The sequence below is a fragment of the Apis cerana genome, linkage group LG9, assembly GCF_029169275.1.
Source record: "Apis cerana isolate GH-2021 linkage group LG9, AcerK_1.0, whole genome shotgun sequence".
NCBI lineage: Eukaryota > Metazoa > Arthropoda > Insecta > Hymenoptera > Apidae > Apis > Apis cerana.
In genome coordinates, this window is record NC_083860.1 from 11,603,764 (window position 1) to 11,618,453 (window position 14,690).

General features: G+C 39.1%; 1 protein-coding gene across 19 annotated transcripts in view; it reads right to left on the minus strand.

Moving 5' to 3' along the window:
• LOC108000569 (protein kinase shaggy-like) overlaps positions 1 to 14,690 on the minus strand; it is a 153,923-nt gene that overhangs the window by 4,771 nt on the left and 134,462 nt on the right. For 6 of the 19 annotated variants that reach the window (XM_062079711.1, XM_062079715.1, XM_062079717.1 and 3 more), the window contains 5 exons: positions 3,432 to 3,622; positions 3,190 to 3,273; positions 2,061 to 2,171; positions 1,630 to 1,867; positions 1,279 to 1,472 (listed from right to left, as the gene is read on the minus strand). In XM_062079711.1, coding sequence (XP_061935695.1) covers positions 1,279 to 1,472; positions 1,630 to 1,867; positions 2,061 to 2,171; positions 3,190 to 3,273; positions 3,432 to 3,622 — 818 coding nt within the window. Of the gene's footprint in view, positions 1 to 1,278; positions 1,473 to 1,629; positions 1,868 to 2,060; positions 2,172 to 2,801; positions 2,841 to 3,189; positions 3,274 to 3,431; positions 3,623 to 6,862; positions 6,938 to 7,398; positions 11,369 to 14,690 lie in introns of those variants that run through there. The other 13 variants (XM_062079713.1, XM_062079714.1, XM_062079701.1 and 10 more) reach the window with 8 other exon arrangements.

The window sequence follows — 14,690 nt, forward strand, 5'->3', positions numbered from 1 at the left end:
GAAAGAAGATACGTAACGATTTGGATGGAATAAAAATTGAGAAGAGGATATAAAAACGGAATAAGAACGAATCGTAAGATGATTTCGTGTCAATTTTTTGTCATCTGTTGCAAGGTACGAAAAAAGGAAAAAAGAAAAAAAAAGGAACAAAAAAAAGAAAACATTAAATCGATACGAATTATTGCATATCGATTTCGAGACATTAGGAGATATTTTCGTTCACCACCAGAACATTAGAGTAAGTGATATATACCGAGATTTTGAACGGGATTATTAATGTTAAAGTGCACTTCTTTTCTTCTTAAAATGTTAATAATTGGTTAAAATAAAAAATAACGACAACGAGTCGGTCGGAGAATGAAGATGAAAATGACAGAGAAAATGAATATTATACGTGAGTTTGAGAAAAGATGCACGTCGAGCGATTCGTGATGCAGAGAATCAAAATGAAGATGGTTTTCGTTTTCGTCGGGTTCATCATCCTCCGTTTAGCGTGATCGAGCATCGTATCCTGATTATTTTTATCATTTCAGATGCTGAAAATGTTGGTTACGTTGGTTAGTAATATCACGGACTAGAAAAAGAAAGAGAGAGAAAGAGAGAGAAAAAAAGGAATATTTGCTAGCCAATAAGTGATAATATAAAGAAACATTGCGTTTTCAACAGGGGATCACTTACTCTAATCTTTTGGTGCTCCGTGGAACACTTTAGTCCACTCATTCGTTGAAGCATAAACTGTAACCACGAGTAACCATGTGTCGATGAATGTGATTAGAATCAATTCGTGTTGCAAAACCAATTAGATGGAACGAAATCTTACCCTCGAACGTTATCCTTCTTTTTTTTTTTTTTCTTTTTCATTTTTCCTTACTTTCATGTCATACAAAACATAGAGCGACAAGAAACTTTATTAAAAACTGTGCAAAGCAAGTACGCATCGATTTCTTTTTTCTTTTCTTTTCAAAGTTAGCTTTATTACGTTCGATTATTCATAGTTAACGATTTCAAGATATTTTTTATCTCCAGTTAAAAATACTATATTTCATGAATTACTAATAGCAACAATAATAATAATTTGCACGAGTGAACCACCTACTCCGATAAATCATTGAAACGAGAGCGCATTGGCTCACACGTTTCACCCATTAGTCACGAACACCGAACATGTACGCAGTTACGAAATTAGACTAGAACTTAGACGAAGAACAGTGTCACTGGTGTACAGTGTTCTACAACGAGCGCATATTATCGTAACAATTATACGAGACGATGGGCTACCTTTTGCCATGGATGCGCCTTAATTTGTGGGAATTTGAACTCGGTGTAATTGGGGTTCATCTCACGTATCTGGTCACGCGTCGGGGTGCCGAGCACCTTGATGATCTCGACCAATTGATCCACTCCACTGTCCCCTGGGAATATCGGTTGGCCGAGCAATAATTCTGCCACTACACAACCTGCGCTCCAAACATCTGTAAACACGCGTTGATTTCGTACGAATGTGGAGAAAAAAAAAAAATTTGAATTTTACTTAACAATCCGATTAACCTGATTATCACGATATCACGATAAATTGATAAATCGTGATAAAAATTTAAGTCGAAATTCGATTAATAACGATAAACATACCGATTTTTGTAGTATAATCAATAGCACCAAAGATCAATTCGGGCGCGCGATAGTAACGACTACAGATGTAAGACACATTGGGCTCCCCTTTGACCAGATGTTTGGCGGAACCAAAATCACAGAGCTTAAGAACGCCAGATTCCGGGTCGAGCAGAAGATTTTGCGGTTTGATATCCCTGTGGCAGATTCCCAGCGAGTGGATATACGCCAGAGAACGGAATAATTGATACATATACAGCTGAAAAAAAAAATATACACAGAATATATACACCGAATGGAATAATTGAGCCAAATGATGATGAACAATTCTACTTCGGTATGAATCATTATGAATAATGGTTCGATCGTGCATGTAATAAAGTTTAACGATTTTCAGAGGCGTGTAAACGCGCGAATTGTTTGATGGAGAAGCAAAGAAGGTAAGAACTTACCTTAATGAAATTAATCGGTATGGTCTGCTTGCTCTTGTTATAATGCCGAGCAACTTTATACACAGTTTCAGGTATGTATTCCAGCACTAGGTTCAAATAAACCTCGTCCTTCTAAAAGAAATCCGCGGAAGATATCGTTAATAGAGATGTTAATAGAGATTCGATACACGTACGTGATCAGATAGGTGTGCCGTCTCAAAGGCACACGCGACTCCAAAAAGCAAAATTGACGTCTAGTTTAAATCTAGTTTTGTCCACGCGCCAAGTACCTTTGAGCCCCGCACACGCACACTCCACACACACGCGCGCGCGCGCGCAATTCCAAAAGATTATTTTCTATAACTAGCCAAGCTGCATCAGCTACTACAACTCGAATAAAAAAAAAAAAATACCATCATTCAAGGCTATCGAAATGCATTGCACACGCTACTACGGAGGTTGAAAAAGAAAAAAGAAAAGAAAGAAAAAAGAAAAAAAAATCAGAGTATGACAAACTTTTTGCAACGGAGTGAACTTCTAATACGATTCGTGACATGAGGGCAAGTGACCTTGAGCAACAAGGATCTTTGACTCGGACTATAAATAACGGATTTAGCGTCCTCTACGTTGTCCACGCATAATTGGAAACGCGTTTTTTTTTCTTCATTTCTTTAATCTGCCTATATTTAAGCGGGATTGCCTAAATTTTCTCGAAAAAGGATCTTTCCGTGAAAACTACTGGATACTCGCTTGTTCACTTACGTCCACATGAAAAACTGGATTAGTTGCGTTTAAGATGTTCTACAAAATAACACAACGTCGCATGCATTAAACAACGAATACTAGGCGTTTATTTAGAAACTTGTGTATCATTCGACAGAAATCAGAAGTATCGCTGCTATTACATTAGATATATTTATATATATATATATCTTGATCAAAATCTTGAAAAAAGAAAAAAGATAGAAAAGAGAGAAAAAAAGAAAGAAGAAAAAAAAATCGAGATAATTTATGTAACGTAATAAAAGATACCTAATTTGCGTAACGTAAAAAGAGGGAGGGGGGAAAAGTTTCATAAATTATAATTTTATACGTTCAAAATTTCAATCGAGTGTACAAAAAATAGGAAAGAATGGAAATGAATAATTACCTTATCACCACTAGAGTAGAAGAAATATTTCAGTTTCACGATGTTACAATGCTCGAGGCGCCGCATGATTTGCAATTCTCTGTTCTATAAATAAAAAAGGAAATGAAAATTCGATTAATGCATATGATTCGTGTTTATTTTCGATACATTCTCGAGAGTTAATAGCGATCAAGGTTGGGCATTATCCCATTTTTCCAAACAATTTATCGAGACGAATCGACGATAGCAAGATTTTCTCTCACCTTAAATCGTTTATCTTGAAGAACTTTCTTGATGGCGACCAGCTCTTCCGTGTCGCATAATTTCGCTAGATATACAACGCCGAAGCTGCCGTTACCGATTACTTTAGTGTCTGTATAGGAGATCTCTTGGGGACGATCTGGACCAGCACCAGGTGTAGCCACCACGGTTGTAACTTTGTTGCCATCTCTATCTGCATTATACATCAGACCGCCCATAGAAACAATCGAAAAGCAAAATGTAGAAAGGTAAGAAAGCTACAGCGAGAGACGTTAAAGCACAAAACGTAATGACAAGCTAATTTTATTCTACGAATCGATGCCGAGTGATCAAGGTTACGTTAAATAATCAATCGATCGGACGGATGTATGATTGTTTAACGTTGTCGCGAGGAAAAAAAGTTATTCGTCGATTACTCGATCCGATCATTTCGGCGATCGATCAAATCAAATCAAATTTTAACGTTTTAAATGCAGAGAGACAAATTCAAATGCCATTCGTAAAACAGCCGCATCGTAAGCAATTCAATTTTAATTACGCGAAACGCGTGAAACGTGTATTCAAAAATTGAAAAAGATTTTAGAAAAGTGAACGACGATTGAAAAAAGAAAAAGAAAAAAAAAAAGAACCGTCGCAAGTTTGGAGAAAATTTGAAATTATTACCATTATATTTTTTCGATTATCCAACTTGAATATTTTATAAACGAGAAATGTGAAATATAAATATCTTTTTACATGACGTATCTCTTACATAACTATTATTAAGAATTATGAATCGAATAAAAATAAGAGAGAAAATTTATGATTTTAACATATGCTTCGTACATATTTGATTTCGTCAAAAAATAATCTCGAATCTCGAAAACTCCTTTTTCGATAAAGATGATAGTAAAGAAAGACAGAAAGACAGAGAGAGAGAGAGAGAGACAGACAGAGAGAGACAGGGACAGAGAAAAGTCTTCCAACGATTTATAACGGAGCGAGAAGTTGGAGATCGGCAAATGAGGAAACGATACAAATAAGAGTTAAAAAAAAAAAAAATGATTCCTTCAAAAATATATCTAATCAAATGTAGAATCCCCCCGAAATCGAAATGTAATATAAGATTCTCAAATGATTTTTCATACTTGACTATATAATAACAAAAAGAAAAAAAACTCTTGAATAAGAAATAAAATCCGCTCCAAAGATTCTTTCGAGCAGAATGGATGAGTGAATCGAACAAAGAAGAAAAAAGTGGAGGGAGGAAGAAAAGAAGAAGAAGAAGAAGAAGAAGAAACATCGATTTGGCCACGAAATCGCAGAAATATGGAGCGAATAATTATGGAGAACGAAATTACAAGATATTGTTACGGTTTACACGATCGTATCGATCCTTACGACTGTCGGATTGTCAGCGGGCGAGAAGGATAACCTTGATAAGATATTACGACTAATAGATAATGCGATGTGCACGTTTGCGGACCGGTTCTCTTCTCGTAGCTCGAGCCATAGCTGAAAATAGCATCGCGGCGCATAAATGAATGGAATCGGGATGGAGGATTGGCGGGCTGGATATCGGAAATCAAATTGACTCGCGATCGCGTTTACCATCATCGGATGAATCGAAACGTGCGCAGCCAACGATAAGATGCCACGTGGACCATGCTTTACTTGTTGACATTTCGCCAACATTTTTCTCTCCGGCTAACCTTTTTCCTCTTCCGTTACCGTTACTTCCTTCTCCCCCTCCCCGATACGACAACAGTATTATCTCCAAGTTTCGATTCAGAGTGAACGTGAACGCGCAAAACGGATCAATTCCATTCCTCCTTTGTTTAGTCGCCATTTAATAGAAACAATTTCAATGCAAATGGCTCGAATCGATGAAGAAATTTCAGGTCGAACGGGTTCTCTCCGCTACTTTATTACGCAACGTACGAGTAATCGGCAAGGATTATAATCGTATGAATTTCCCTTCTCCACGTGGCAATTTATTTTTCATAACGTGTCGTATGCGAGGAAAATACCAACAATTTTACACATCTCTTCGCTCAATATCGATCGACTCTTTAACCCTTCGGTTACGAGACTATAGTCGGCAAAAAGACTCCACTTTAGTGCGTCTCTCGATTCTAACGACCCGTATTCGATCTTACTAAAGGTATATTTTAAACGTCGAAACAAGTTTCTTCTGCTCTTTCTAATGAAACAAGAAACGAATACTTATTTTCTCTGCGTAACACGACACGATTGTTAGTTTAAAAAAATGTGAGATTGACGAAGTAGCGTTGAGAGAAGTAACATCGAAGAGCAATTCGCGAAATGCAATGCGCGAACAGGCCAAAGAGTATCGAGGAGTGTCAAATGGAGGAGAAGAGGAGAATAATATTATTGGCTCGAAAGTAAGGAAAGAAAAGAGAGCAGAAGAGGAATATTTTTGCCGGAGAGAAGGATGAGGGGAGGGGTTTCTCGAACTAGTCAGACTACGTGCTCCCTATTTTCCGTATAGAGGCGGAAAAAAGTGGGTCAAGCGGTGGCGATCTCTGGTTGCATCGGAGCCAGGTGGTAAATCCAGCATGCGACAAAAAGTGCAACGGAACCAAGAGGATGCACTCCTCCTCCCTTTTGCCGCGTTAAGCGCGCATCGGAGGATTCGCCACCTTTTCTCTACCCAATCGAGAAATCACCTATCGCGTGACATTTTTTACCTACGGTTCAACGATGTCGTTCCAAGCGATTTCACGATTCTTTTTTCCTTTTCTCCTCCTCTTTTTTCAAAATGGAGATTTCCATCTTTGATCAAAGGAATACGATTCGAGTATGGAAGATTACTCGAATCAACTATGGATCTTGGATCGAACAATTTTCATATAATTTGCAATATTTGTAAAGACGCGCGAGAAACTGTTCAATCTTCTTTAATCGTTTATATATATATCGTAATATTTAAATTGCACGAAGAATATTTTCGGTGAATCTTTTCCATATTCGATCGAAAAATACTACTTGGATCGACCAAATTGATCGATGCGCTTCCATCTTACTTCGGGAAAATCTCATCTTTGTAAACGGCAATCTCGAATTTTTCGTTTCGCGTAAACTTATCGATATACGGCCATTTGGAAATTTTCTTTAATTTCGAGAAGCGCAACAAAATTTCCCTCCCATTTTCTATGTCTCTTTTTTCTTCTTCTTCTTCTTTTCTTATAACACGTCAAACTGACGTAGCAACCTCTTAACCGTATGAAAAATAATTTCTGTGGGTCGACGCACATAACGAAAATAAATATGAATAACAAGGGATAAATGTCAGTGGGTCGATGTATTATTTCTCGTTCACCAGTTCTTCTTTCTTTGCTCATCTGTCTCGCATTTCTAACCTTTCCCGCTCGAATGGCACAACATTTTATATAAAAATTGGATCAAACGAACAACTCTTTGCATCGAATACCTTTGTCCCGATTAATCAATCGATCTTTTCCATCTGGGAATCTTCTCGAATTTATTTCTTCCTGTCCGTGTACTCCTGTCCGTGATGATTGAATCGAAAAAAAAAAAAAAAAAAAATAAATAAATAAAACGCACAAGAATTTCTCGTTTCATCGAAAATTAAAGGTAAAAATTCGCGCTGTACGCGATTATAGATAGATAGATTCTGTTTACAAAGAGGCAAGAATAACCCCGTGCGGTGAATAGTCGAATATTTTGATTTCGTTATGGTCGAGGATATTTCGAGTACAATGTACGCATCTGGATTAAAAGGCGGTCAAACTTGGTGGAAACGGCGAATAAATCACGCCTACGAATTCGAGCGTTCGAACGGATCTAAATCTAAATTTCAAACGGATTCGAAGAGGACCGGAAATATATTTGACGGAAAATACGTATCACTCGTATTTCGCCATGTTCACGCGATCACGTTGGAAGAAGCGAGGCCAATTCTCGGAACAATGATTCTTTTTTCCAATCTGAAACCAGTCAACTTACGTCTCCTGTTCTTCAGACGGCGCAGGAATTTGTAGAATTTTTTGTACGCGGAGTTCGCCTCCTTGCTACTCAACTCCATAGCGCTCTTCGCCCTTTCATGCTTCTGCTGTCCGGATGGGCAGAATTTTGGGTATCGCCAGTGTTGGCACGGTTCTGACCAGTCCAACGTGGCAGCGGGTGCCATTATGATCTTCGTTTTTCCGAGGTAATTTCGAATCACCGGTAAAAACGAGAGAGAGAGAAAGAAGGATATCACGCACTCGATTCCGCAAAGATTTAGCCAACGTGGTCGATTCACCAGTCTCGTTAAATTTCGCTTAACGTCTATAACGTTGTACAGTTTACAAATATTCGCAGACTTGGTAACGATTTGGAAGGTGACCAGCTACTAATATTAACATCGTGTCAAGGACAACGACGTCGGTCATAATCGAGTTCACCGTATATCTTTTATCACGGTTCGACGGAGAGAGGAGGGAGGAAGGGCCGGCGATCGCTCGAAACACGATTCTCACTCACCGTAATGAAAACGAATTACCGGTTCTCGATTCGGCTTACGTGCCGTGGTCACGCGATCGCACCATTGTTCCAGTCGGTCCGTTCGCGAGACAAGATTGGACCAGGTATCGACAGACGAATAGATTCGACGCACGCTCCTCTCGCCTATCGACTTATTCACGTTAATATTTCTCGTTAAACTTGAAACCGAGACCGATCGGTTACCGATTTCGGATTTCAACACGCTCGATGCACGTAGCGCTGGTTTGCACGTTTACACTTTTATTTCACAATTTGGATCACGGTTGGAAAATTGGGTTTCGAAACGAAAGCGAGAGGCGCGAAACGAAGATCGTTTCGAAAGGTCGAAACGGATTACTATATACCAATATACCGTCGAGTGGCGAAATCACGCGACGATCGTCCCAATGCGTGTCGTCGTTCGCATTCCACCCGGCCACCTCGTCGGAAACGTTCTCGTTCCACGGCGTCTCGGCACGCGACTAAACCGAACGCAGCCGCCAATCGCCATTACCCGCGAAACAATCAACGTCCTGGAGGGGGGAGAGACGCCAAACGCCGCAGAGGGAGGGGGAACGACAGTTTTCTCTCTTACTCCGCGCTGCATTTCCTACTTTTCTCTTCTTTTTTTTTTTTTTTCCTCACTGCTACTTCTCACCGTTCCTTCGTTCGCGCTCCAAAGTCGCTCGTTTATCTCTCGTATATTTGATTATCGCAATTTTTTCCTCGCCCCACCACATCTTGCCATATGATTTTTATTAAAAAAGATCCTCTTATCGAACGAGAAATTTCATCACGCGCCGCGACTCACTCGCTTTTTTTTTTTTCTAATCTAAATTCGGGCGCACGCTTTTTTCTCTCTTAGTTTTCGCAAATCCTACTATTCCTATCGCGCGATTAAAACCCGTTTCATTTTATTCCCATTTTATTCCGTTCCACGGATCTCGACGTCTGCAATTATGCAGATTAGATAATCATCGTCGACCAACCGATTTCCTAGAAAGTCGACTCGAACAATCGAAACGGCGATCGACAGTAATCGACGAAATTACTTCGAATTTTGAAAAAAAAAAAAAAAAAAAGAAAACGCTCGCCACTTGAGAGACACTTTAGATATTTATCGCGCAAAATGGATCGAAAGGGGAAATAAATGGGAGAAAAAGGGAAATCAGAGAGGAGGATAGGAATATATTTTATTATTCGTAAACTCGACACGATCGCGCGCGCGACACTAGAGGATTATTCATGATAAAATCTATTTATAGTAGATCGCGTCGTCAATGACGGACGTTACGTCGGATTAAGTAGAACGTGCCAGTTTTGCAAAGTAGAATTTCGCGGTTGGCCGTAGCAACCGTGCGAAAAGTTGCTTTTTAACGTCGATACGTTATATCACGAATGTCTCGCCGTTCAGATCGTTGGACCGATTATTTTGTTTTCCAGTCGATCGAAAAGTCGATCGGATGTCGTTCAACTTTCATTTCAAATACCCTCGTCGTCTCGCTCTCCTCCCGACGCGTACGATAACGACGTACAGATCTCGCCATCTTTTACCTTTTCGTCAGAATTTCCGTGCAAAATCTTGGGTCGGGCGTACACAGGTTTGGAGGCTAGTAAGGGGAAGAATTAAACAGACGAAACTAATCGCGATAAAGCGAATAAAAGCTTGGGAAAACGTAACGCGGGGAAAGAATAGAGGATCTTTGTGGAGTCGAGCGAGGCGTAATCGGTCAGAGGTCGAGGTGCTATCGTTATTTTGGAACGTGGCGATCGGCTTTATTCGCCTCGATGAAGACGTTTCAGTTCCTCGATCGTCCTGTTAATAGAGGTTGTGCTCTACTTAAAATCCGTATCGCTTTCGCGTAATCGGTATCGCGCTCCAGCGGAAACCATCATTTTTTTACCCGATGAAACGGATTTCCAACAAAGAAATATGCAAAGATTTTTCGAATCGATCTCGAATCAATCAACGAGAGACGTATCTTTACGAACGCGAAACCAGTTGTTAAAGTCGAGAGAAAAATTGAAAGGCATAAAAACCGTGATAAATATTTTACTATAGGTAAAACGAGCAAACGAGAGACGAATACAGAATCGGGCAACGGAGCTTTCCCTGTTATTTCGCGATCGAAGATACAACGGAAGATAATAAAATCGCGGAATTTCTCGGAAGTCGGGCTTATTATCGTCTCTTGTTTTCTGCGTCACAGATGTTCCTTCGATCTTTCGAGAAAAATTTACACGTTTCGCGGGCAAATTTGCACGCGCTAATTCGAAAAGGAAATTTCAATTCTTCCGAAAATACGGATTATTTCGGAGCGTGCAAGTAAATAAATAAACGAATAATAAAAAAAAAAAAGGAAAAAAAATCGAAGCGATAAAAGGAACACGAGCGAGAGACGAGTTCCTCGTTCAATGTTGCGTACGATTATCGAAAGATGGTCGGAATTGAGATAAGATTTATCGAGTTTATTTGAAATTAAACGAATATCGCGCTTCGACGCGATTCGTTCGAATAATAAAGAAAGATAGAAATTTCGATCATTCGCGTAAACGTGTTCACCGAAATCTGCGCCACTTGTTTCCGAGATGAGATCGCGATAAAGAGACGATTCGCGGCTCGTTCTTCAAAATCGATGCAAGTCATACGAGCGCTGTCGTGAACGTACATTGATATATCGTTGGTACATATTTGAACGCTGGTTAGAGCATCCGCTATATTTAGCTATAATAAGCAGATAAGAGACTGGCAACAGCACTGAGATCGCACGTGAAACCTGTGCACTGCGTTGAAAATATTGCAAAAAAGCAATTATGTCTTTGGTATATATATATATATATGAGGATGATACTAAATATTCTTCTCCGATAACATCGTCCGTTTTAAAGAAAAAGAAGAAGAAAAAAATTCGAACGAAGAAATCAAACGACGTACGTTTTTTTAACTATTTCTATATATAAATATTATAGCTATCGAAGCTTATTTACCAACGATGATATCGAAAGTGTATGATATTACAGCGTGTCCGAAAAAGATTCGAGGCTGGCTTTCGCGATCAATAACGGCGAACAGCTGATAACATCGTTTTAACCGTTCGAAGAACCGATCTACTTTACGCGTATTTTTTCCTGTATTTTCTGATTGAAATAAAAAAAAAAAAAAGAAAAAACAAGGAAATAAACAACTCCTTCGGGTAAGCTTCTTTTTCGAGAATTTTAATTTTAATTTTTTTTTTCAAATCAACTATCTTATCGTTTCTTTGAAAATAAAAATTTCGTCTCGATTTCGGAAGAGGAGAAAAAAAAAGAAAGAAAAAAGGGAGAAATAAACGAGCAAAACAGCGTAACGCGTTATTAATTTTCGAATGAAGTTCGCTCTTCACGATAAGAAACCTGTTCTTTAGAATCGTTGGTTTATTCACGGTAAGTATGTCGAAAACCGGTGTTTAAAGCTTCGGGGCGAACAAACTGGATAATTTATAGCCGCGAGCTTGAAAGAAGTAAAGCAAATTCACTGTCTATAACACCTACAGAGGCCGATGACACCAGAACGAAACGGGAATTTATAACTAATTTATCGCGAGAGGTCGTCAATCTAATCTGCCAAGAAACTATAGTCCTTTTCTTTTCTTTTTATTATTAAAAACTTAATAATCGTATTAATAATTAAAACGAACGAATCGCGTATATTTACGAGAAGCAAGAGGAAAAGGAAAGAATCTCGATTAACGAAAACCATTATCCTTAAAACTATCTAATTGGCAAGAAATCTCTTCCAGCTTAGATATTTCGAAGATCGACATCTTATAAATTTTACATTTTTCTGAAATGCGTATCGAACAGGAAATGGATATATATAGCGATCGCGATATATCAAGATCTTTCGAGTATAATTCAAGTCCGATTAATTTTCATCGATATCCGATGGTCGTAAGGTCAATTTAAATTTAATTCCAGGCAACGCGACGATGAAGTTCGATCGATGGAGAAATTTCAATAGGGCGTACGTAATTCGGAGCGGTTAGATTATCACGTGTTTTTTCATCGGCACGCGGTTATCGATCGCGGTCATCGCGGAATAAAGCTAACGTTCCACGAAACGTTATCGCGGATCTATCCAGACGAAACACCCGAATAATTAATTAATCCGGAGATGATCGTTAATCGAGTCATTTCGATCCGATCTCAAACTGGTTCGCGAACAACGAGATCTCTGTTTTCCGCGAAAATAAACTGGATGGAGCTGAAAACAATTCCTCGAAGACAATCCCAACGTAATCCGTTTCCAGTTAACAACATCGAAACGTAATTGGACCGTTTGGCGAATGAAAGGTAGAGAGAGAGAGAGAGAGAGCGAGTTCGTGGTGGGAACGTGTTTCGTACGATAAAAAGAGATCGTCGAGTGGTGAGATCGCGATACGAAGATACGGCACAACTATCGCGCGCGTGATATTCTCCTTGTTCTCGTTTTTTCTTTCCCCTTTTTTTCTTTTTTTTGTAATCTTTTAAAACGCGACGTTAAAACAAATATTACGAAGAATCAATTCGATCAATTTTCTCTGTATATCTTTACAACAGTATCCCGCTTATCGGAAAATATATTCGTGAAAAAGAATGTCTCATCTTTGATCGTTAAAATCGCCCGTAAAACTCCACTTATATTTATGACCGTTCTAAAAATCGGATTCTACGGAATTTTCAGATTTACTTATTACTCGTTTACGTACAATTCCGTGAAATTATCGCGGTGTTGGTATCGTTCCTCTCTCTTTCGAATCATTCTCACGGCACGTAAGAGGGAAATAATTTATTACATACACATTGCACATTTAACAAACACGATCGATACCTGTCTGTCGTTCGCAAGTGGCGATTGGTATGTTTCGAGCAAGGAAGAATGGCGTACACGCGTAACACGGTGTACGCGTCGAGGCCATCGTTATTGAGTTATGAGCAAGCAACGCAGCTGATCGACCATATAAATAGATCGACTGTACATCGAACGGTTATTCTGGTGTTCGGTATTGATACACTTCGACCGGCGAGGACGCAGAAAATCATCTGACGCAATACCGTGCATAACCATCACCCGCTTATCTCTATATCTATACTCCTTTCCAATTTTTCGAACCCAATCGTACTCGCGTTTACGGACCCTTTACGATGCGAACCATGCTCGACATTTTATCCCGATGCTTCCTAATCCTCGCCTTGACTTTTCTTTTCTTTTTTCATTAACATCCCGCTTATTTTCCCGCCTATTATATAATTATTTAAAATTATATCGCGAGAAAACCTATTTCAAACATCGTGCGCAAACAATGTTTTTCGCGTAATTTGTCCAAGTTCAAGTTAACTTTTTGATCGGTTTTGAACGTTATCCACGATTTATCCACAATTTACATTAGCGCGATTCGACGAAATATCTATTTTAAAAATAATTACACCTGTCTTTGTGTTTTGTTATCGATTCTGATCGATAGCCTTGAAAAAAAAAAACAAGTAAATATCGTCAAAGTATTTAAATTACACGCACCTTAATGTGTATTCTCGATACAGAATATTATTATCGAATAAATAACAAAGACAAAGGGGAAGAGAGAGAGAGAGAGAATAACACGGCTACTACGTTACAATAATATCGTAGATGGATCGTGTTACATTGAATCATCGATTGACAAATTTCTTTTGGAAACAAATAAATTCTCGCGACGCGCCTCTTTACTTTTCCACCAGGCATAAGTCTCGCTTCTCTCTTTTTTCTCGAGCGACACGAGATTCAAAGTTTCTCGAAATTACGAAATTCTTTCGAAATTGCCAACATTCGTCATCCACGAGTCCGTCATCCGCGATCTTTGAATAATTGCTACAGAGAAACCAAGAAACTATTTCGCCAGCTACACGCATCATTTACGTATCGTAAGTAAGTTTCACCAACACCCATTAACCGTTTTTAAAACACACCGAGAGCTATATAATTATATTTCGTTCGTACGCCACGCGGCTATAATCACGCGTTTGCCCATTACGCGCACCATTTTAGAAGATAATTGGACGAGATCGTAAATTTTCCAATGACTTCCGTGATTTATGTGCAAAAGATCGATAGGAGAGAGATTCGTTAACGTGACAAAGATTGGAAAGCGATCAATCAAACGTACAAATTTTCATCGATATCGATCGGCAATCGAGCGTTTCGATCAAACGTGTCGCATCTCGAAAGGGTGTCCGATTTCGATTTCCAACGGGAGTCAATTTTCAAAGCGGTTGCGAAACGGTTAAAAAAACATCGATCAAAATCGATCCGTGATATTCCGTATGTAACCGAAATTCTTATCACTGCGCTATCAGCCTATCTCGTAAACAATATTTCCTTCTCCGAATCCAGATATCGGGAGAGAAAAAAATATAACACTCGTTACGAACTCGTCCTCCGCCTTTTTCTTTTATCTCTTCGTATTTCGACAACAGTTGGACGCGTATGTGGAGAAACGGAGCAGATGACATCGTGCAACGTGCGTATTTTTCTTTTTCTTTTGTCTTGCTGCTTCCGAAAAAGGAAGATACTTTATACTTTTATACTCGAGATTATTCGGGAGTGAGAGAAAAAAAAAGCGAGAAGGAGAGATAAGGAAGCGACGAGAAGACCTAGACACGCTGCTCTGAACGCGGAACGAAATTTTAGGGCAGAGTTCGTTCACACTAATCTAGATTCGGGATGATAGCGTGGCGAACAGTTCTGGCGGGATTCCAGGTTTCTTCACGGGAACCAG